The 22,788-nt window shown below is 59.6% G+C and overlaps 1 protein-coding gene across 6 annotated transcripts; it reads left to right on the top strand.

The window, feature by feature from the left end:
- Positions 1–1,918: 1,918 nt before the first annotated feature.
- On the top strand, positions 1,919–22,663 carry RELT (RELT TNF receptor). Of its 6 annotated transcripts, none has more exons than XM_036861961.1 (12): positions 1,919–2,017; positions 9,712–9,851; positions 14,212–14,372; positions 16,851–16,925; positions 17,033–17,199; positions 17,409–17,488; positions 18,202–18,459; positions 19,758–19,838; positions 20,112–20,193; positions 20,368–20,619; positions 21,050–21,248; positions 21,391–22,663. In XM_036861961.1, exons 3-12 carry the CDS (start codon positions 14,328–14,330, stop codon positions 21,436–21,438), a joined length of 1,287 nt encoding a protein of 428 aa, XP_036717856.1. In that variant the 5' UTR covers positions 1,919–2,017; positions 9,712–9,851; positions 14,212–14,327; the 3' UTR covers positions 21,439–22,663. The 6 variants fall into 6 exon arrangements, with proteins under 6 accessions (XP_036717856.1, XP_036717859.1, XP_036717857.1 ...); XM_036861964.1 differs by lacking the exon at positions 9,712–9,851 and adding an exon at positions 5,437–5,647; XM_036861963.1 differs by lacking the exon at positions 1,919–2,017 and adding an exon at positions 8,785–9,214.
- Positions 22,664–22,788: the final 125 nt, after the last annotated feature.

Here is a 22,788-nt window from a genome sequence, read left to right as displayed (position 1 = left end):
TGTTCTCGAGCCTGTGGTTCTCCAACCTCCATAAAAAGCCGATCTAAATCTCTCCCGCAGCCTCCACAACCCCTTCCCTGTCTCCTCACTGTAACGGCTAAATGTTCCCAGACTCTTGGGCAGGGTCCCAGCTGCAGCTTGCTGTGGTTCAGAGGACAGGAGGGACTGCCTCGGCCCCTCCATCCCTGGTCATTTCTTCTGTCTCTGGTGGCTGCTCACCCTTCCCACTTGGCCACGTCAGGCAGATCGCCTCCTCCCACAGAGAACTGGAATGACCTCCAGGCAACAAGTTTGGCAGCCTAATTTTCAGATGGGGAAGCTGAGTTGGGGAAGGATTTGAGAGCTGGTAGTAGAGACAGGCCTGGACCCTCTATAGGATGTCTGATTAATAGCCAGTGCTCCTTGACCAAAAAGCATATCCCCATTTGGTCTACTGGGTGCATGTGAAATGCCACCATTTGAACTCCAGTACTTGGAACTGGGGCATAGAAGGTCCCCTTACAAAGAAAACATTTGCAGGGATAGAGAGCATCCTGGCTGCTCTAGCCCCCTCAGCAGGTCCCCAGCATGGATCTTCTCTGGACTCCTTCTGTGGGCTCGGATGTGGGATATGTGACCCTGGGATCACCCCTGACCTAGCCCTGGGGGTGTCCGTTGACATACAAGGGGCCTGGCTGGTGCTATGATCCCAACATCAGTGACCTGGAGCTCTTTCTGCCCTTCCCGCACAACCTGGGCCTGGCCCAAGGAAATGGAAACTCTTCCCCTTTCCCCCTCCCTCTGCAGGTGTCCAGTTCTCCTCCTGGGATCTCCTGGACCCTGGAGACCTGACCTTTCCCACCCCCTCACCCCATGGCTCAGATGCTATGACAGTTTATTTAGAATTTTTCACCTCCCCTCATAATGTATCCCTAACAACTTATTTACCTTCCTCCACCTCTGCCATGAGCTGTGATTATCCTGATCCCAGCCAGGCCTCTGCCCCCCCAAGCATAAGGCCCTCCCTACTGTCTGCATCTCCTCCCAGCCCTGCTGTCCTGGGAGGGCCACCTGGGATCCCCTGAATGGTACTGAGTGGGGGAAACCCTGGCTCTTGAGCTGCTGCCTCCAGTTCTGGCCCACCATATGGCACAGCTCCAAGGGGCACGATTCGATTCACAGAGCTGGGAATACAATATGAATAAGTGCCCTGGGGTCCTTAGTCACACCCTGCTGGGCACCCTGATGGCTGGCATTGGGAATCAGCAGGGTGGGACAGCTGGTGGTAGGGAAGGGACAGCAGTGTATCATCTATCCTGCTGGAAGGAGGGACTAACTATCCTGGCAGAGAGGGGAGGGGCGGGGAATGGAGACAGGAAAGGCCTCCTGGAGGAAGGAGGTTTGGGCTGGGCCCTGAAGAATGGGCAGGAGACCACCAAGTGGGCCTCCATTATAGATTCACTTTCACCAGGCCTTTCTCAACAACTAGGTGGGGTTTCTGCGGGTGGACCTGGGCCTCTTCAACAAGGCAAAGTGAGGTCGTTGTCCCTGGCTGCCAATTTCCAGGAGGAAAACGAGACCCAGGGAGGGACAGTGGTGGCCCCGTTAGCACTGGCAATGGTGACAGGTCTCAGAGTAGCATCCAAGTCTCCAGTCTATCTTGCATCTTGCAACCCCTTCTTTATTGGTTTGGAGCCCAGAAGGGGCTGATCCGAGAGACCTTGTCCGGCGCAGCCCCCTGCAGTTCCAGGGGAGCGCGAGAGATGGCGACACAGAGCAGCACGGCCTGGCTGCAGAGCGCCAGCCCCATGGCGGTCTCCAGGGGCGGGGGGCGGGGGTCGCGAACCTGGGCTCTGACGTCGGAGGCGGGGCCGGCGGCCGTGACGCGCGGGGGCGGGGCTGCGCGCCTTCCCGGACCAGGCGGCGATTCATTCAAAAGGCGCGCAAGCTGCGCGGTCGCCCGTGCGCTCGCCGAGCCGGGCTCGGGCACCGCGTCGGCCTGGGAGCTGGGCTGCTGGAGCTGCCTCGGGGCGGCCAGGTAAGGAGCACGCGCGGAGTCCCAGCCCGGAGTCCAATCCCGGAGGCCGGGGCCAGAGGGATGCGGGCCCGAGCGGCGCCCCCTGCCTCCCAGCGTCTCTGAGGAAGTTCGCCGGCGCGGCGGATGCCGCAGCCCGGGCGCCGCGCCCCCCCCGCCCCCGCGTCTTGTCCCGGCGCCTTCCGCGCACGGACCCCCGCCCGTCTCTGAGCCCCCTGCCCGGGGACCTGTGCGTCCTCCGGCCGCGGCTCCAGGCCCGGCCGTGCGTGAGGGGGAGGCGGCGGCGGAACTTGCAGTTTGAGGAGCCGGCGGGCCCCAGAGACGCCCCGGCCTGGGATACTTGGACTGAGACCAGGACGGGGTGCGGGGCGGGACGGCGGCTCCTCAGTGTGGCTGCGGCGCGGGGAGGCCGGAGGGGGGGTTCTAAACGGTGTCAGCCCGTGACTGTGGGTGACACGGCGCGTGAGGCGGCCCAGCCAAGGCGAACGTGTGGCCCGGACACTGGGCGGTGACGTCGGGCCGAGGGGGAGACACCGAGGGGCTCTGTGTGTCTGTGACAAGCAGAGTGTGTGCGTGTGACTGTGTGAGAGAGACACCCCGGGTCACTAAGGGTGACCGTGACCCCAGCCCACTGTGAGTGAGACCCCGGGTTACTGGGGTCACTGAGTGTGTGTGTAGCCTGGGGTGTGACCAGGGCAGGGTCAGGGCCCTCATGAACGTGAGTGAACATGGTATAGAGGGAGAGGAACCCCAAGTGACTGTGAGAACCAGCCCCTGAAGCACTGGAGTCATAGTGTGCTGTGGGGTCAAGTAGTGCAGTGTGTGTGTGTGTGTGTCCGCCCGTGTCCGCGTCTGCACCTCAGGGAAATGAGTAAGAGGCGGAAAGAGGAGGGACCTCAAACACCTACTAGCAGATGGGGGCTGGAAGGAGAGGGGCCAGGGAGGGGACAAAGGTCTCTCCAGGACTGTCCCCAAGAGGGCGTCCCTCAGGAGCTCAGTTTAGTGAGGGGGGTGGACCCTGAGTGACTTGCCCTGGCAGAGGGAGAGGGGCCAAGGCTGAGGGGCATCTGGTGGGGTGATACGTCTGGCAGCAGCTGAGGGCCCCTGAGGTTACACACACACACACACACACACACACACACACACAGTCCGAGAGGCCTGGCTAAGCTCTGTTCCTGGTAACCTGTATTCTCACTGGGCCCAGGCATATTCTTGCTCTCAGATCCCGCCCGCCCTCGCTGGGCCTCAGTTTCCCTGTTTGCACACTGAGGTGTTGGGCTGTGAATGGACTGTGAATCATCACTTCGGGATCCTGTGTTGTTTTGGGGTCAACTGTCAACTGTCTCTGTTCTCCCCTACCTCCCTTCAGGCAGAAAGACTGCAGTAGGGGGTGGGGGCAGGCTGTCTGCTGGGGACAAAGTGGCCCAGGGGCTGTGCCCAGGTGCTGGTGACAGGGTTGGAAGCACAGCTCCTCAGATCAAGCCGAAAATTCTGACCCATAGACATTGACTTCTCTGGTCCCCATCTCCTTTTTTCAGTTCCCTTCTTGGGGGGAGCGGGGGCATGTTCCTGGGGGCATGAGTCGTCTCTGCTTTGGAGAGCTGGAGCAGGGCCTCTTCAGCATCTGGGCTAGACCCTCCTGAGGCCTCCACCCACACAAAAGGGTCTCTTGGGTTCATGCAAAGTGGAATGGAAATCAGGCTCCCTAGCCCAGGAGAGGTGAGGAGACACCTGCTGAAGGATCTGGAAGTTCTCTCCTGTCACCCTCTGAAAACCTTGATTGCATTCTGGGTCGGGGAGAGAGTAGGGGAGACAGTGCCAGGTGCTATGCTGAATGCTTTATGGTGTGCTCTTGTTGAATCCTCACAGTAGTTCTGGGATGTGATGACTGTTTTTCAGAGAAGGAAACAGAACCTCAGAGAAGCAAAGTGACTTGCCCAAGGTCACACAGAGTCAGGACAGTGCCAGGACTGGAATTCAGGTCTCCTGCGCCTGAAGCCCTGTAAGATGCTTGGAGAGGGCCACTCCCCTTCCTAATATCTGCTCATGGCTTATCTGGGCTTCCTTCTCTCAAATGCAGGCTGGCAACATGGCCTCGGCAGGGTGTGCCATTGTGAGTTCTGAGTATGGTGTATATATGTCTAGAACATTAGGGGTGGCTGGGTTACGTGGTCTTCCTGTTCCTCCTCCTCCTCCCTCCCCCTAGCTCTCACCTCCTAGACAGAGGTCACCAGAAAGTCCTGTCTCCTGCCTTCTAGAGCCTGTAACTGGTTTTGGGAGCATCCATGTGGCTCTGAAGAATGTTGGGAGTCAGCAGCATAGCCCAGGCTCCAAGAGTGGCAGGAGAACTGAGAGTCCCACTTGACCTTCACCATACCTGAGAGGCCCTATGCCCCTGCTCAGAGTTGTTCTAGGGGTACTTTCCCCAATCCACCCACACACTGCAGGGGTCGAGGGACAGGCTAGGAGTGACCTTGAGCTTGTGCCTACCCTCTCAGGGCCTCAGTGTCCCCATTCTTCCCTGAGGCCCCTGCTAGCTCTGCCCACAGCTGCTGCTTTGCCGAGAGCTGGAGCTGGGGATCCGGGTGTCCCTCTGTCCTCTCTGGAATGACTAGAGTTGTGCTTCTTCTTTTTTTTTTTTTTTTTTAAAGGAGGCAATCTTAAACTTTTTTGCGGGGGGGGGGGTTATTTATTTATTTATTTATGTATGGCTGTGTTGGGTCTTCGTTTCTGTGCTAGGGCTTTCTCTAATTGTGGCAAGTGGGGGCCACTCTTCATCGCGGTGCGCGGGCCTCTCATCATCGAGACCTCTCTTGTTGCGGAGCACAGGCTCCAGACGCGCAGGCTCAGTAATTGTGGCTCACGGGCCTAGTTGCTCCGCGGCATGTGGGATCTTCCCAGACCAGGGCTCGAACCCGTGTCCCCTGCATTGGCAGGCAGACTCCCAACCACTGCGCCACCAGGGAAGCCCGAGTTGTGCTTCTTGGGGCTGATCAGAATAGCTGTCTTGGTCTTCTGGGGCTGAGCCTGAGTTATTTCCATCCCCAGCAAAGAGGTGGAAATAGCTCAGGGCCCTGAAAGGGGAGGGAGAGGGGAAGGGTTAACCAAGGGTTAACCTCCTCTTCTGGTCCCAGCCCCACCCTGTGCCCTGCCCAAGCCAAACCTTTTTGGGAACTTGGGCCGCCTGGACCACAGGGATGGTGGTGGGGCCCGGCTGCGTTTCCAATGTGGCCCCAGTTGGGACTCGTGTGACAGTTGCTGGAGGCAGGTGCCCATTTCTGGCCAAGGAGGGGAAGCTTTCAGCCCCCTTCCCCTGCTCATAGGGTCAGCCTCATTTTACAGAGGGAGAGACGAGGTTCTGAAAAGTGCTGGGACTTACCAAGGCCCCGCACAACCCTGATATTCTGCCTCTCACCCTCCAGACAGGGAACCTACCTTCTGTCCTGCCACACATCCCCCAGCAGACTGGACGTGGCCCAGGACTGGAAGCAGGCCCGAGACATGCCTTCGCAAAATCAGGGTGCCTCTTAGGTTCCAGCTCGGGCCTTGCTGTCCTTGCCCAGACTCCTGTGTTGGCCTCTCTGCCTCCGTTTCCAGTTCCCTCACACACGGCGCCAGAGTGGCCTCCCTAAGGTAACTTGTACTGTTTGCCTGCAAAATATAGTCCAGACTCCTCATCCTAGCATCGAGGTTTTCCTTCTAGGACCCTTTTGAACTTTACATTTTCACCCTCATCCCTCCCTACCAGATGCCTTGGTTGTACTCTGCCTTTGCATTTGCTGTCTCCCCTTTCTAGAACCCTCCTGACCATTCAGGGTACAGCCCCAGCCTCACCGCCTCCCCCAGGAAGCCCTCCCAGCCCAGCGTTAGTCCTTCTTCATTGTGCGGTCCATGTGCCACATGTCCCCCCTCACCTCTGGGAATAGGCACAGGGGTGGGGTCCTCATGGGCACCGCACGCCCAGCTGGGTGGGGCCGGCCTGGCCAACAGCCTCTCCTCTCCTGCTGCCATATCTGTGTTGGCCTGGCCTCTTCCTGGGGAAGGGTAGCCATCGTAGGCTGAGGGCCTACTGTGTGCTAGGATGCACAGGGAGGTTGGTACCCAGGGTCTCCAGTGCTCCCGAGTGTGTGCTGGGGGTTAGGGGCAAAAACTCAAGGCCACTCCTGTGTGTAGGGGCCAGTTTGGTGCTTGCCCTGGGCTCCTCAGGCAAAGTTCTCATTCTGGGCCAGCAGAGGACGCTCCCCCCTGAGGCCCTAATGTGTGTTAGGCCCTGGGTGCAGGGCTCCTTGCAGCAGCACTAGCAGGGCATCCCCTTCTTTCCCAAGCTGCTCAATGGGGAGCCCAGACTCAGCGGGCAGAAGGGTCCAGTCCTAGTCTGAGTCACACAGTCACTGGTGCTGGACTCTGGCACTCAAGCTCGTGCCCAGCCCCCAGCCCCATCTCCGCCTCCCACCTGGTGCCTAGCGAGGGTTGTCTGACAACTCTGGCGTCAGTTTTCAAAGAAGGACCAGGCTGGCTACCTGCAGGGGGAGGAGGAAGTGGTGGTAGGGCTGCTCAGGCCCACTCCCTCCGTTATAGGGCCAGCCCTTCTGCCAGGTTAGGCAGGAGGGCTGCACCAGAGGGGGAGACATTTTGCCTGAGATCAGCCAGCAGCCCCCCCCCACCACCCCAACTCAGGATTGGGACATGACCTCTGGCAGACCTTAGCACCCAGCTGGGGTGGCAGGGAAGACGGAGGTGCCGATGCTGCATCCCTGCTCTGTGTTCAGCCCTGGGTAGGACCATGAGGCTCTCATCCTCAGCCTCATGCCCAGGTCATCAGCAGCCCCATCCAGGTACAGGCATTGAGAAGAGGGCCCAGAGATGGGTCAGGGACTTGCAAGACTCCAGTGTCACTGGGATCCTAACCCAGGTATGTTTGCCTGGAAGGCCAGAGCTTTTTCCCAGGCCACGCTGGGAAAGATGAGTGCTCTATAAATAAACCGCCCATGTGGCTATGAGTGTGTGCCCTGGCTACTTGGCACAGGAGAGGGATGGAGGGGCCTCTGCAGCCGGTTAGAGGCAGGGTCTGAGTGTGTGAGTGGAGAGAGAAGGAAGGAGGGCTTCCAGAAGGAGGGACCTAACTTGGACCTGGACACCCTCACGGTAAGAAGGAGCAGTGAGCGCAGGGATGGAGCCGTGCCCCGCCTCCTGCGTGCACTTGCTGCCTCCCTCCCTGAGGGGGACTTCGAACAATGATGGCTGAAGGGGCCAGGAGAGGGGCGGGTCCACCCTGACAGGGAGACTGGGAAGGCTTCCTGCAGGAGGTGGCACCTGGGCTGAGGCCTGATTGTAAGAAGAGTCGTTGTTCCCTGATGAACCATGGATCCTCCAGCCATGCCAGGAGGTCAGCTGGACAGGCACAGTTGTCCCAAATCACAGAGACGGAAACAAGTTCAGGGATGTAGGGCTGGGTCCTGACTGCTCAGCACCCCTCGCCTTCCTGACTGTGGCTTCAGTTGGCGTGGGAGCAGGTGGACACAGGCCTGTGTAAGGGCTGGGGAATGGGCACCCAGGGTCCACCTGGCGAGTCCAGGACTCATCCACCCATGCTGTTGGGACCGATGTTGGGTTCCCCAAGCACTCTTGCCTGCTCCCGAGCCACTGGGTGACCTTGGTTGGATGCTGCTTGGTTCTGAGCTTGGCTCCTCCTCTGGCCCTTGTGGGCTGTTGAGGACTGGTGCTCAGGAGAGGCCTGGTCAGGCCAGGACCTGACCAGTATTGCTTACAGTGGGCTCCGTTTATCCCCTCAGCATCCCTGGAGACAGGGACCAGAACCCGTGTTTTGCAGGGAGGACCCTGAAGCTCAGGGTGGGTAAGTAACTTGCCCAAGGTCACAGAGCTCCTAAGTGATGACCTAGAGCTTGAACCCAGGTGTGACTGCTCCGGGTCCAGCCTCCCCTTCAGGCTGAACCTCCATCCTCAGGCTCTGTTGGTTAGGGCCTGACCTGGGATTGCTGGGGGCAGGGGGAGTCTCTTTCCCCAGCACCTTGAGTCTGGAGGGGTCGGAGAACAGGGCAGACTGGTGCCTGTGATCTCCCTCAGTCTCTTTTCAAAGCTCTCCCAAGTCAGCCTGGTCTGGACTGAGCAACTCCCTGGGCGCCCTGCACAGTGATCGGTACAGATGCACGGCTGGGCAGGAGGCAAAGGTGGCTTCTCGGAAGAAGAAGGGTAGCAGTGGTGAGAGCTGGTGGGCAGTGGGGGTGTCCTCCAGCCCTCATTAGCGCTTTGCCATCCTGTCCTGGGAACTGGTGCAGCCTCCCTGCAGGAAGGCTCTGGTTCTGAGTGCTTGGGTGCTGGGCTGGAGCAGGGCGTGTGGGAGCAGCGGGAATGCCAGGTCTGGGGTGGCAAGAGCAGGGGCTGCCAGCTGCCTGTCCCCACTCCGCATGGGGAAACCTTGTCTCCTTTCAGACCAAGTGGTTACAGGGTACTACTCTGAATCTCAGTTTCTTCATTTGTGAAGCCTGGAACTCTGTCTTTGAGGCCTGGTAAGGGAATGGGCATGTAGTAGGTTCTTAGTGAGGGGTGTTGGGGAGCCCCAGCTCTGCCTCAGAGAGAACTGTCTAGTTTGGGCCCCTGCCACACCCCCCAGCCCCAGGCTTAGGCCAGGGAGGGGGCAGGGATTGCATCTGCACCCAGACTGGGAGGGGCTGGGTGGGCCCTGTCTGGCTGCTTCAGCCCTTTTCTTAGCCTCAAGGGCCAATTAGCCCGCTCAGCCCCACCTGCCCACCTCACACCCCTGAGCCTTCTAAGCCCAGGCCTGGTCGGGGGCCAGGGAGCAGCTGCTGCCTGGTGTGCCTGGAGTCCTCACCCCAGGGTTGTGACCTGGGAGATCTTGGCTGCCTGAGGCTTGGCTGGGGGTGGGAATGGGGGAGCCCTTCTCACTGAGTGGCCCTGAGGCAGCCTCTGCACATCTCTGGGCTCCCAGCCCCGCATTAGTCCCTAGGGAGCTGGGCTCTACCCTGCGATCTTCCTCTTCCTCCTTCCCTGGGCTTCCTGCTTCTCACAGGTCCCAGTGCCTTTTCCTACTGGAGCTGTGGTAGGCTAGGGCACTATGCAAATGAGTATGGATGCAGGAAACCTCAGAGGCCCCAGAGACCCCCATGGCGGCAGTACCTCCTTCCCTGGCGCCTGCCCACGTGATTTGTAATAGTTTTTCAGGTGAGCCGCCTCCTGTGTGCCGCCAGCTCCCTAGTCTCTGCCATCAGGTTGGCAAACGCTCAGAACATCTGTTTTGCGCCAGGCCCTGGGCCAGGCTCGTGGGTAGGAGGGGCCAGAGTGAGGTGGGAAGCTGTCAGGTAGGCCTGGGCTCCACCCCCGCTTTACCTCCCCCCCCCCCCCCCCCCCCCCCCCCCCCCCCCCCCCCCCCCCCCGGCTGGGTGACCTGCCACAACCTCAGTTACCCAAGGGTGAAGCAGGGACGCTCACCTCTCCTGTGAGGAGTGGAGGCAACCCAGGATGAGGGCCTGGCCCGAGGCAATGGGAGTCTGTTCCCTTCCCTGTGAGGGCGGAGGATGAAAAGGAGGCAATGCCTAGCTGTCCTCACTACCGCCCACTGTGGGCACTGCCCTACTTCAGCCCCAGTTGCCAAGGAACCACTGGCTTCCTTGCTAACCTGGATTTCTCTATTGATGGGCGGCCTTTGTCTTCCTGCCTAGGGTGCAGCCACTGCCGAGAAAGGCCTGTGTCCAGCTGTGTTTCCAGGCAACCCTAGCCCCTGGAGGCTGCAGGGAGGTCCCCAGGCTGTCAAGCCACTGGCTGGGAAACAGAAATACCTGCCCCCCACCCCCTGCTCCAGGTGGGTACCTGCTTCCCACCTCCGTCTCCCCAGCCCTGCCTCACTTGGCAGGCAGCCCAGCAAGCCCTCTGAGATGAAAGTTGTTCCTTACCTCTCCCTCCCCCGCTAACCCTTCAAGGCCCTGGGGGAAATGCAGGCTTCTCAGCTTGCAGCCTAAGCTTGGTGTGACCTGGGCTCTGCCCACCAACCTTTCCTCTCCCTTCCTACCCCTCCCACCCCCCAGATTGTCAGTGTGGCTCATCGGGCACCTCTCGTGTACCAGGCTCCACGCCAAGCATTGTACATAAACATAAGAGAATCTCGTTTGTACCTCGTACCTCCCATCGAGTGTGTGCCATAACCCCCTCCACGATTTACACGTGGGGAATCTGAGGCACGGTGAATGCTTACTGAGGGCCTGCTCTGTGTCGGGCTCTGTGCTGAGCATTTAATGTGCTTTCTCTCGGCCTCACAACAGCCCTCTGAGGGATGGGGAATGGGGGTGGGGTCCACAGCCACAGACCCAGTGAAGAGCAGAGCAAGGAAGGCTGGTTCTCCCCAAGTCAGGCAAGGGCTTTAGATCCGGGTTCAATCCCCCACCCCGAGCCCAGCCTCTAGGCTGTTAATCGTCAGCCTGCTCCCTGGCCCTCTTGACCTTGGGAGAAGGTGGACCCTCTCCTGAGTGCCTTTTCTGATCCCCCTGGTTCAGCACATACCTATTCACGTGCTGGGCACCCTGCACGGGGGCAGCACGTCAGTGGGGAAGGGCTGGGTGCGTAGCCTGGTCACACCCAGGGCGAGAACTGCACAAGTGAGGTGCTGGTTGGGGGCTTCCAGGAGGAAGTGACTTCGAGCTAAGCTCTGAAGGAAGGGTAGCTGTCAGTTGGGTGATGGGAGGGGTTTCTGGGCAGAGGAAACAGCAGGTACCAGTGCCAGGTGAGAGAGGCAAGTGTGGGGGACAGAAAGAAGCTCAGAGTGGCTGGAGTTGTGGGGAGGGACAGGGGTCAGATCTGGGTGTTGAGACGCCTAAGCTGCGGGGGGGCTGAAGTGGAGGCCAGGGAGGAGGCCAGGGGGCAGGCGAGGGGTGGGGTGAGCATGGAGCCGTGGGAGACCCTCGGAGGAGGCCACCACGGAGGCGGGTGAGGCTGGAGAGGGAATGCGTGGAGATGGGGCCCCAGGCTGGGGCTGGGTGACCCCATGAGCTTCAGTTCTGGGAAAGGGGAAGCTGCTGAGGCCTGAGGAGGCCCCGGGTGGTGACACAGCTTCCTCTTTCTCTGAGGCCTCCGGGGGTGGGGGGGGGGCTGCACCTCCCTGGGGCTCTGGCACCTCCCACTGGGACCCTGGTCACAGCTTTGCTAGTTGGCTTTCTTCCAGGGAATTTCTGGTTCTAATTGTTAGGGCAGTTTTTTTGGAGGGTGGGGATGGGCTGAGCGTGAGGAACCCCTCCCCCCACCCCACGCCCCCGTGAACCTGTTTTCTCAGAGGCCTCCGGCTCCAGACACCGGGGCAGGGTTTTGTGGTGGGTGAGACAGACATCCCTGCCCTCGCTGCTGTCTGGTGGAGGGGGGCGGGGGCAAGCAATAAACAAGTAAGCAAACAAACAGTTATAAGCCTTGGTGGGAGGTGGAGAGGGAAAGAAGGGGTGACAGGGAGGAAATCACATGACCTATGTCAGGCTCGTTACCTCATTTAAACCTCATGACAGCCTTGCTCTGGGACATAAACATCCCCATCTTGCAGGTGAGGAAACTGTGACCCAGCAAGGTGAAGCAGGGGCTCAGGTCCCCCAGGGAGTTGGTGACAGTGGGAACAGGCCCCAGGCTGAGATTTCAGGGAGGAGTGGCCTCTAAGCTAACTTCCTTCTCTGCCCCTGGGGCCTTGAAGGGTGGTTCTCCTCTGCCAGGAGCCCTGAGGCCAGAGAAGACCGCCACCACTGCGGCCTGAGGGTCTGCCCATCTTTGACAGCCCTCCCCCAGGAAGCCCTCAGGAGGTGCCCCGAGGTGCAGGGCTTTGGAAGGTCACTGATTGCCCTGCCTTCTGGAAGGCAGAGGGGTGGGGATGGAGCCTTCTCAGACTCCCCTCCCCCAGCCAAGGGGCTTGATCTGAACTTGCTTTTCAGTCAGGTTTCCAGGGCTCAGAGCATAGGTGCCGGAGGCTGGGTGGGGAGAAGGCGCAGAGGGGAGTCAGAGCAGCAGGGGTCCACGTGCGTGCAGGGGTGTTCTGGGTGGAGGCCAGCGGCTGCCTGACTGGGCAGGTCCTCTGGGGGCTCAGGCTGATTGTGGGGGCCGGGGGAGCTGCTGTAAGCAGAGACTCGGGCAGCCAGACTGGAGTAAGTGCTGGTTTGGGGTAATTAGAAGGCACATAATTAGAAGGCGTCAGGGCGCTAGGCAGCAAGCGTCTGTGAATGTGCCTGAGTGGGCCCTCGCTGGCTTTGAGTCTGGGCCTTTGGACCCCATTTTCCTCCTCGAAGTCTTGAGATCATAGCTCCCTGTCTGTCTGGAGGTGAGCAGCTGCACAGCCCCTCCCTGTGGGCTCAGGTCACCCAGCAGGTGCCAGTCACGGCCAGGGGTGGGACTAGGGGGGAGTCTCTCCTCGGTGGCTGTTGGGTCCTCTTTACTTTCCACCCCTGCCCCAGCTCTCTGGCCCACCCTGGGGATATGGACGGGTGCTGGATCTGGGGGCTGGACAGGGCTACGGGGCCGGCCTGAGTTCTTGGGGCTCGTGGTCAAGTCTGTGGGTGAGCTCCCATGAAGAACCAAGGAGGGGGCCATGGAGAGATGGGCTTGAGTAGGAACTGGGCCTGGGCAGGGGGGACACTTGTGACCATGTTGGAGGAGGGACCGGTGGAGGATGGGTCAGAGGATGCCACCTGTTGGGTGCTGACTGCCAGGGTGCAGCCTTCACTCTACTCTGTGGCTGGACCTTCTGTCCCAGGTTTTCCCCTGAGCTGGCCTTGGGCCAAGAGCCACTGCCAGTGACCTGGACAGTCCCGAGGATAGTGTGACCACTGCCCCAGCCCCTCCCCTGGGTGTAATTCAAACCCCTGGCCCGCCAAGGTCTGTGCCAGGCCAGGCCCACATGCAGCCGGATCAGTTTCCTCTGGCTCCTTTTCCTGGTGGGAAGTCCGGGCCGCCTGTAGGCCAAGGAGCTCTCGGCTCTTCCGTGACCTGGGGTTTACTTACTGCAGGCAGTGCTTCTCCTGCCAGGCTGGGCATCAGACAGCCCCGGGGTTCTAGGCAGGGCCCCCTCAACATGCTGGGCTTGGCTGCTCAAGGCTGCCCCTTGGGGGTCAGAGGCTGCCTGTGGCCTGTACCTGAGGCCCTCCATATACACCCCTCTCTCACCCTCCTGAGCCTGGAGACAGGCCTCCTGGAAAGAGGTCATTGAACTCCCTTTTTCTGCCACTATCCCTTTTGTGCAATCCAAATTTTTCTTCCTGCTCTTCCAACCTCGTCTACTGGCTGGAGACTTTTCTACAGAGGAGGCCACACCCTTGAGCCTGGGGGCTCAGCTTCAGGCCCGTGCCCGTCACCCTCTGTGCCCTCACATGCCTTATTTGGTTTCTTGGCACTTCCTTCCATCTGGCACGGGACGCTCACTGTTTATCTGTTGGTCGTTGGTCTCCCCTGGGGTGTGAGCTCCCTGAGGACAGCGCCTGTCTTGTTCATACCTTTTCCCGTGCTGAGGGCAGTGCCCAGCACACAGCAGGTGCCCAAGAGAAGACAGAAGTCTTGAATGCTGGCTGCCACTCCCACCCCTACAGGTCTGCCCGCGGCTCAAGAGATGCAGTCAGACACATCCCAGATCTCTGGAGAAGTCTGCCGGGCGGGACCGTGGGACCTGTGGGACCTGTGGGAGGACCAGCACTGTGATGGGGTTGGGGGTGGGGGAGCTTTGGGGAAATGGAAGTCTAGAGAGGCTTCCACAACAAGAGGCCTTTGTGTTGGGCTTTGAAGTGTGGCGGAAAAGGCCTTCCTTGGAGCAGAAACAGCAAGAGTGAAGGCAGAGAAGCAGGAGAGGCGGGCATGCTTGTGGGCCCCAAGGAGTTCTGAGAGGCAGGAGCCTGAGAGCTGGGGATGCAAGCGGGGAGGCCGGGCGTGGGGTCGCTGTCAGTGCTCTCGTTCCTCCCACCCTCGGGGCTGAGGCTGTAGGCTTCCTTCCTCCCCTGCTCCCCTGCCCGGGCCTAGGGCAGCTGGCTGTTTATGGAAGAGGCAGGAAGCCCTTCCTCCTCTGGGAAGCTGCCCTGGGAGGCTGGCCCCAGATAGGGTGCCCCCACCTCTGCTAGGACCTGCAGTGGACCAGAGGGCAGGGCCGGTGAGTGTAGGCCAAGCCGCCCCAGCATTCTGCCCGCCTGGTGACACCTCTCGATGTTCCTGTCCAGCCCCGTCCTGGAAGGAGCACTGGGAGGACGGCAGCTGCCTGCCTGCCTGCCTGTCCCGTCTCCGTCTGAGCCTCCCCTCCATCTGCCTGAGGCTGGCGACCCACTGGGGCTTGAGGATGAAGCTGAGCCCACCGCACTGGCCCCTATCCTGCCTCCTTGTGGTGAGTTGGGGATGGGACCATGGGGAAGGTGAGTCCTGAGCCCTGCGCTCAGGAACCTCTTGCCCCGGCGGGTGCTGGGGTTGGTTACCTGGATCTTCTTTTTTTTTTTTTTTTTTTTAACATCTTTATTGGAGTATAATTGCTTACAAACATCTTTATGGAGTATAATTGCTTACAATGGTGTGTTAGTTTTCTGCTTTATAACAAAGTGAATCAGTTATACATCTACATATGTTCCCATATTTCTTCCCTCTTGCGTCTCCCTCCCTCCACTCTCCCTATCCCAACCCCTCTAGGTGGTCACAAAGCACCAAGCTGATCTCCCTGTGCTATGCGGCTGCTTCCCACTAGCTATCTATTTTACATTTGGTAGTGTATATATGTCCATGCCACTCTCTCACCCTGTCACATCTTACCCCTCCCCCTCCCAATATCCTCAAGTCCATTCTCTAGTAGGTCTGTGTCTCTATTCCCGTCTTGCCACTAGGTTCTTCATGACCTTTTTTTTTTTTTTCCTTAGATTCCATATATATGTGTTAGCATACTGTATTTGTTTTTCTCTTTCTGACTTTCTTCACTCTGTATGACAGACTCTAACTCCATCCACCTCACTACAAATACCTCCATTTCGTTTCTTTTTATGGCTGAGTAATATTCCATTGTATATATGTGCCACATCTTCTTTATCCATTCATCCGATGATGGACACTTAGGTTGCTTCCATGTCCTGGCTATTGTAAATAGAGCTGCAATGAACATTGTGGTACATGACTCTTTTTGAATTATGGTTTTCTCAGGGTATATGCCCAGTAGTGGGATTGCTGGGTCGTATGGTAGTTCTATTTTTAGTTTTTTAAGGAACCTCTATACTGTTCTCCATAGTGGCTGTATCAGTTTACATTCCCAACAGTGCAAGAGTGTTCCCTTTTCTCCACACCCTCTCCAGCATTTATTGTTTCTAGATTTTTGATGATGGCCATTCTGACCGGTGTGAGATGATATCTCATTGTAGTTTTTTTTTTTTTTTTAAAGATTTTAATTTATTTATTTATTTTTATTTTGGCTGTGTCGGGTCTTCGTTTCTGTGGGAGGGCTTTCTCTAGTTGCGGCGAGCGGGGGCCACTCTTCATCGCGGTGCGCGGGCCTCTCACTGTCGCGGCCTCTCTTGTTGCGGAGCACAGGCTCCAGACGCGCAGGCTCAGTAGCTGTGGCTCACGGGCCCAGTTGCTCCGCGGCATGTGGGATCCTCCCAGACCAGGGCTCGAACCCGTGTTCCCTGCATTGGCAGGCAGACTCTCAACCACTGCGCCACCAGGGAAGCCCCTCATTGTAGTTTTGATTTGCATTTCTCTAATGATTAATGATGTTGAGCATTCTTTCATGTGTCTGTTGGCAATCTGATATCTTCTTTGGAGAAATGTCTATTTAGGTCTTCTGCCCATTTTTGGATTGGGTTGTTTGTTTTTTTGTTATTGAGCTGCATGAGCTGCTTATAAATCTTGGAGATTAATCCTTTGTCAGTTGCTTCATTTGAAAATATTTTCTCCCATTCTGAGGGTTGTCTTTGTGGCTCTTCTTTTGAAGAATCGAGGCAGTCTGACCCTAGGAAGTGCCTCCTGCCCCACGTGCTCCTGGTGCCGTTGGCCTCTCAGTGTTTGGCACGTGCTGGAGCCGGGTCTAGGGCCTGAGGAGGTCTCTAGCACCTCCCGTGTGACACTCCCTCTGCCCTTCAGGGTAGCTGGCTCTACACTGTGCCTGCCCCAAACTGGGGCCCAACTGGAGGACTGGGGGATCTCCCCTGCGGGCAGGATTCAGGGCAGATAGTTCACACCTGGAATGGGAAGAGAGGGAGCTCCGAGAGGAATAGGGGGAGGACACAAATGGAGAAGATCCTTCCTTTGGGGCCTGTCATGCCCTGTGTGGGTCCCAGGGTGTGAACGGGCTGGCCTTGTGTTGTGGGAAGGTCACGGAGGAGGATGTGGTCCCAGAGACTCAGCTGAGGCCCCGAGGCACCATCTGCAGCCTCGGCCCCAGGGATGATGAACTGAGGCTGGTTAATGACATTTTCAGCTGTGGTGTGGGGACCAAGGCAGCAGGAAGGGGGGCGGAACCTGAGAGAGGAATTTGGAAGAATTTCCTCCTCATCATCCTGGTTAGCTAGAAGGGCGTGACTCACAGACCCAGGGGCTCAAGATCCTGATCTGGCCCTGTCTGAGGCGTTTCAGCACTTTCCAGAAGCAGATGTGGTTCTCCCCTTGCCTAGGCAATGGCAATGCAGCAGGTCTGGGACAGGCAGATTTTACTTGTAGCACAAGGGATTGAGGTTAGAGAGTGTCCCCAAAGCCTGGGGGTGGCCCTGTATATTGGTGGCCCTTGTGCCTGGGGTGACTGAAAGTGGGTGGGGGGTAGGTGGCCCCAGAGATGCCATGTCCCAGTGCTTTCCGCTCCCTCAGTGTGTCCTGCCCTCTTTTCTTCCAGCTGTTGCCCTGGCCTCTGGCCACTGCAACATCAACAACTCCTTGGCCGTGCCCACCTGGCGAGGAGCCCAACCTGGTGAGCTCGCCCTGCCCATCCACCTCTCCTGGGAAGACTGTTGAGGGCCAGGGGCAGGGACCTCAGGCCTGGCTCCTGGCTTTGTTCTCACTCTTTCCCTCCTGCAGGAACCAGGGCAGGGCACATTATGCAGGTCCTGCCCCCCAGGCACCTTCTCAGCTTCCTGGGGCTCTAGCCCTTGCCAGCCGCACTCCCGCTGCAGCCCTCGAGGGAGGCTGGAGGCCCAGGTGGGCACGGCAACTCGAGACACACTATGTGGAAACTGCCAGCCTGGGTGAGCCATGGGGTGGGGTGTGGGTGTTCATGACTAGGTGACCAGGACTTGAGATCCTGGGATCCCAGCCTCACTCACCTCTTGAGTGGGCCGCGGTCTTCCCATCTGTGAAATGGGGTGGGTCAGGACCAGTGAGGGTGCCCAGTAGGAAGGTCCAGCCTCTCTTAAGGATAGTTTTTGGGCTTCAGTAACATCTTCCCTCCCTGCAGGTGGTTTGCCCTGTCAGAGGTCCCCCGTGTTCCCTGTCAGCCGTGCTCCTGGACACCCCTGGGTACTCGCGGCTGTTACGGTGAGTGGCAGGTGGTGGCTAGGACTGGCGGGGTATGTGTGGGGAGGGGTCTGGCGAGCTTAAGCCCAAGGGTCCCGCAGTGTCCGTCTGGGGCAGTGGGGTCCTCGCACCCCTAGCCCAGGGGAGGGTGTGCAGCCACAGGGTGTCCAGCAGGTCCACTGGCTGTGTCTTCTCACCCCGCCTTTGAGTGGCAGAGACTGTCCAGCAGGTGGCTGCCACAGCTGGGGGCTCACATCCCGACCGGTCTCCTGTCCTTATCCCCTCGAAACAACCCATGTAGCTGAGTGTGAGCACATACGCTTACACACATGCACCTCCTCTCACCTGTTGAGTTGGTCACCTTCTGAGGCAACTAACTCATGGGTCAGGCTGTGGGGAGGCGGGATCCGGTGTCGCTGTGCCCAGGCATGTGCACCGTTGCCTTTTGTTCACCCCTCTGACCCATCATGAGGGGTGGACAGAGGCCTCAGGGTCTGGCCATCCTGAGGGCTGAGGAGGCCTTGCTCAGGCTGGCTGACTGGTCAGATGGCCAAAAAGGAGGGGGTGAGTTGCCCTTTACTTCCCCACCATGGTGGAGAGTGGGTGCTCTGGACATGCCGGTACCACCCACCGCCCCGACCCCTGCCCACAGTAACCCGGGCCCTGGGCCTCTCTGAGTGTGTTTCTCTCTGCCTCTGTCTTTCCTCCATGCCTCCATCCTCCGTGGTGCTCAGAGCGGGGACGACGGGCCCGACGTGGCGTGGAGGTGGCAGCAGGGGCGAGCGGCGCAGGGGAGACGCGGCAGCCTGGGAACAGCACGCGGGCGGGCAGCCCTGAGGAGACGGCTGCCCAGTACGCGGTTATTGCCATTGTGCCCATCTTCTGCCTCATGGGGCTGCTAGGCATCCTGGTGTGTAACCTGCTCAAGCGGAAGGGCTACCACTGCACGGCCCACAAGGAGGTCGGGCCTGGCCCTGGAGGCGGAGGCAGCGGTGAGGCCCAGCCTGGGGCTGGGTGGGGAGGCCAGAGGGCGCAGGCTGAGAACCTACTTGGTCTGGAGGGTCTGACGGGGAGGGGCCTGCAGAGGGCTACTCGGGAGAGTTTCCCAGAGGTGCCGCACGTGGGCCGCAGAGGAGACACCGCGGACTGACAAAGTGGAAGGAAGGGTGAGGTGGCCCGAGGTGGCAACGGGCGGAGCAGAGGCAGAGCGGAGGTCAAGTGGCTTTAGTGGGATTCCCTCCCTGTGTGAGGCCCTACCCAGGTGTAAGGGCCTGGACTCCTCAGGGGCTGCAGTTGTGTGTGTGGTTCAAGGGTTGGACTGCTTTCTGGGTACTCAGGGTGACCTCCGACCTCTGGCCTGAAGGGCTGGCAGGGCAGCTGTCCTGGACGGGGGACCATGAGAGGCTCAGGTTTCAGCTCCAGGCTGTGGTTTGAGTTACGAGCCCTGGAACCAGAGGGAGAGACATGTTCCTCCTGCCCCTACCCCAGGGCCCTGGGTCCCTTTTCTTCTTCCCCTTACCCCCCTGCGCTGTCCCCCGAGGGCCAGTAGGGCCGGGATCCCACATGCACATACACTGCTCACAGAACTTGGGGGCCAAGTCAAGATAGAATGGCGCCTGCCATGCCGGCGCCTGCCATGCCAGCGCCATTTTCAACCTCTGACACTGCAGCCTGCAGGGGGCAGGAGGGGGACAGGCACTTTAGGCAGGCAGGAAAGTGGCAACTCAGGCCATTTTGCCTGGAACTGCACTTGTTTTCCTGGCCTAGGACTCCCTTTAACTGTTGGCTACTGCCTGGGTGCAAGTCCTAGGAGTTCTGTTTGCTGCTGGCCCAGGAATGATTGCATGGCTCATTCTCATGCCCTTGAGGTTCGGGTCCTCAGTTAGTTATACCGACAGGGCGGTGTGCAGGGAGGTGATAGGCCTGGGATGGCAGAGTTTGCCGGGGCTGTCGGAGGTTCTGGGCAGAGAGGCAGCCCACAGCTCCCTGAGGCTAAAGAGAGGAGAGGGCAGGCCCTGAGAGAGGCTGGTTCCCTCATCCCACACACTCTGCAGGGACGGTGGAGTTCAGATGGCCCTGAAACCACTAAGCCCCTGGTGCTGCTGGGTGCAGGGAGCAATGATGCCAAGTAGTGAAGGTGATAATGGGCTCAGAATCAGAGCTGAGGCCCTTAGGTACGCATACACCCAGGCCAGGGGCGCCCTCTGCTGCCATGTCCTGGTGTAGCCTGTGAGCCCAGAGTGTGCCCCTGCCTCCTTCCCTAGGATCATGGTTCTCTGCTCTTCCCCAGGGGTCAACCCTGCCTACCAGACTGAGGACGCCAATGAGGACACCATTGGGGTCCTGGTGCGCCTGATCACGGAGAAGAAAGGTGAGGGGGGAGGTCTGACCCCATCCCTCCCAGAGCTCTGCTCTGCCCCTCCCGCCGGGATACCTCAGGCCAGCGTGCCCCTCTCTGACCACTGTGGTTCATGAGGCTGCCGCCTCTCTGCCTGCTCTTGCCTGGTGAGAGGTGGAGGAAAAGGCACACAGCCTGGGCCAGCGAGGGGGTGGCGGGTAGGTAGGGGGATTTGTGCTGGGGCAGGAGGCTGGGGGGAGTGTCCCTCACAGCCCAGAGCCGGGTTCTGACTACAGCTGCCCACAGAGAATGCAGCGGCCCTGGAGGAGCTGCTGAAGGAGTATCACAGCAAACAGCTGGCGCAGACCAGCCACAGGCCTCTGCCCAGGTAAGTGGGCAGGTGGGCAAGGAGGGCCCCAAACCACAGGTAATCAGCCTGCCTCCTGGGGACTCACCACTTGGGTATGTTGCCCCTCCTGTCACCCCGCTCCCCTTCACTACCTCCTGGGGTCTCCTGGGCCTGCCCTGCCCCAGTGACCGCTCCCACCTGTGTCTTCCACAGGCTGCCGCCGGGCCCACCCAGCATGCCGCACGTCTGCCCACACCACCACCTCCACACCGTGCAGGGCCTGGCCTCACTCTCTGGCCCCTGCTGCTCCCGTTGTAGCCAGAAGTGGCCCGAGGTGCTGCTGTCCCCCGAGGCTGCAGCTGCCGCCACTCCTACTCCCAGACTCCTGCCCAACCCAGCCAGGGCGCCCAAGGTCGGGGCCAAGGCAGGACGCCAGGGCGAGATCACCATCTTGTCTGTGGGCAGGTGAGGAGGGCATAGACACAGCAGGGTGCCACGACATGACATGACAGCTCTGGGGGAGGCAGGGCCCTAGCCTGATCCATGAACAGTGGTTCAGTGGTGGCCTCACCCTTCCTGGCCTCAGTGGGCCTCTTTGCAGCGGGGGTGGCCAGGGAAAAGCCAAGTCTTCCCAGCTATGCTCTCTCACATGGAGTCCTTGGGCCCCCAGGGCAGGGTCATAGCCCCCATCACACCTGCGCCGCCTCAGGCTAAGAGCCTGTCCACCTGCAGCCTAGTGTCGGGAGGTGTTGGGAGCTTGTCAGTGGGTGGGAAGACGTGGGGAGGGCTCAGGCTCTGACCCATGAACTTGCTGTGTGACCCTGGCGGGTGCTGCGCCCTCCACACCTGGGGTCCCTCCTCTAATGGAGGATGATCGCACTACCTCTCCTCACAGGTTCCGTGTGGCCCGAATTCCTGAGCAGCGGACGAGTTCAGTGGCCTCAGAGGTGAAGACCATCACGGAGGCCGGGCCCTCAGGGGGTGATCTCCCTGACTCCCCACGATGTGGCCTCTCCAGTGAGCAGCGGGCACTGCTGGGAAGTGGTGGAAGCCACCCTAAATGGCTGAAGCCCCCAGCAGAGAACAAGGCCGAGGTGAGGACCAGAGGGGAAAGGTGTCTGTTGGCACCTGTGCCAACCCCAACTGCAGATGGGGCAGGGGTGGAGGTACAGAGGGCTACTTTCTTGGAGTCCAGAAGCCCCCTGACAGCTCTGACCCCTCACCCCTGCCCCCCAGGAGAACCGCTATGTGGTCCGGCTGAGTGAGAGCAACCTGGTCATCTGAGGGGCTGTCTCGTCTGAGGACACTGCAGCCCTGCCCTGGGAGGTTCTGAAGGCTTCCTGGAGGAGGTAGAGCTGCAGCTGAGCCAGTGAGGATCCAGAATGGCCCAGCAGACAGAACAGCCAAGGCCAAGACCTGGAGGTGGGAGCGTCCACCCCAGTGAGGAGGCAGGCCAGCCAGCCGGCGGGTGCTGTGTGCAGGAGCAGGTTGAGAGCCCCTCCCGTCCCTGCCGCCCATTTCCTTCCCTGCAGGATGTCCCTGACACCGTGCCCTGCCCTGGCTGGATCCTAGGAGCCCACAGGGTCCTCTGCACCACCGGGTGGCTAGGCCTCAGTGGTGGGGAGGGGCCCTCCACCTGGCCCCCCTGGCTCCACGCCTTAGTGATGAGCCACCCCTTGCCTCTGTAGAGGGGACCTCCCCCTCCTTTCTGACAGGTCCTGCAAAGGGAGGGGTCAACAAAAAGCCATGAGCTAGGAACCGAGTTCCTGGGTTCTAATCCTGGGCAAGCCCCTGGCCATTACTGGGTCCCAATTCTTCTGACTGTGAAGCAGGGAGAGAGTGGCGTCTCGGTGCCCAGGGCCTTCCAGCATCTTGCAGGCTCTGGGCTGGGTCGTGTAGATGGAGAGCTTGACCCCTTGCCACCCCTCCCACTAGTAGTTTTATCTGGCCCCGTTTTTGCTGCTTCAGGGCCACCACCTTCAAGGCTCCCATGGAGCTGCCCATCCATGGCTCTGCCTACAGAAGGGGCATAATGCACGTGCCTGCCCCTGACCCTGCTGTTTTTATTGAAATTGAAAAAACAGACTTGACCTGGGCAGGGCTGTGGTACAGAGCCCCAGCCTGCCCAGCCACCCACAAGATCTCAGGCGCTTTGGAGGGTAAGGGGTGAGGCTTCTGGCCTCCGTGGTTTCTGTGTCCCTGTGGTGTTGGTGTGATCGTCCCCTGGCCTGGGCAGTGCGGGCGACTGCCCAGCCCGCGTCTCCACTCTGGCTCAGCAACCTCGTTATTTATGTGGGGCTGTGCAGGCATGGGCCCACTGCTGTCCCCATTTCTCTTATTTATTGAAACTTTGCTGTTGTCCCACCCTTGTGTCTCCACGCCCATCCATTTGTTGAATAATAAAAGGTGGGAAAGTAGTGTCATGAGGAGCTTCTTTTTCCCTGTGTCTCTTCTCAGGTCTGCCCATTCAGTGAATAGTTCTGTGTCGGGCTCCGTGTGTGGGACAGGCCATCCCTCCCCTGGCAGCGCCTGCTGTTTGGCAGGTGGACACCAGGCAGCAGCTGAAGTGGGGCCGGAGGAGGCCTCTCAGGTCACCTGGTTCTCACTGAAGGCTCTAGAAGCAGTGCTGTCCAA

Source organism: Balaenoptera musculus, chromosome 8, assembly GCF_009873245.2.
Source record: "Balaenoptera musculus isolate JJ_BM4_2016_0621 chromosome 8, mBalMus1.pri.v3, whole genome shotgun sequence".
Lineage (NCBI taxonomy): Eukaryota > Metazoa > Chordata > Mammalia > Artiodactyla > Balaenopteridae > Balaenoptera > Balaenoptera musculus.
The sequence above is the reverse complement of the archived record's forward strand: the minus strand, read 5'-3'. Positions and strand labels throughout refer to the sequence as shown.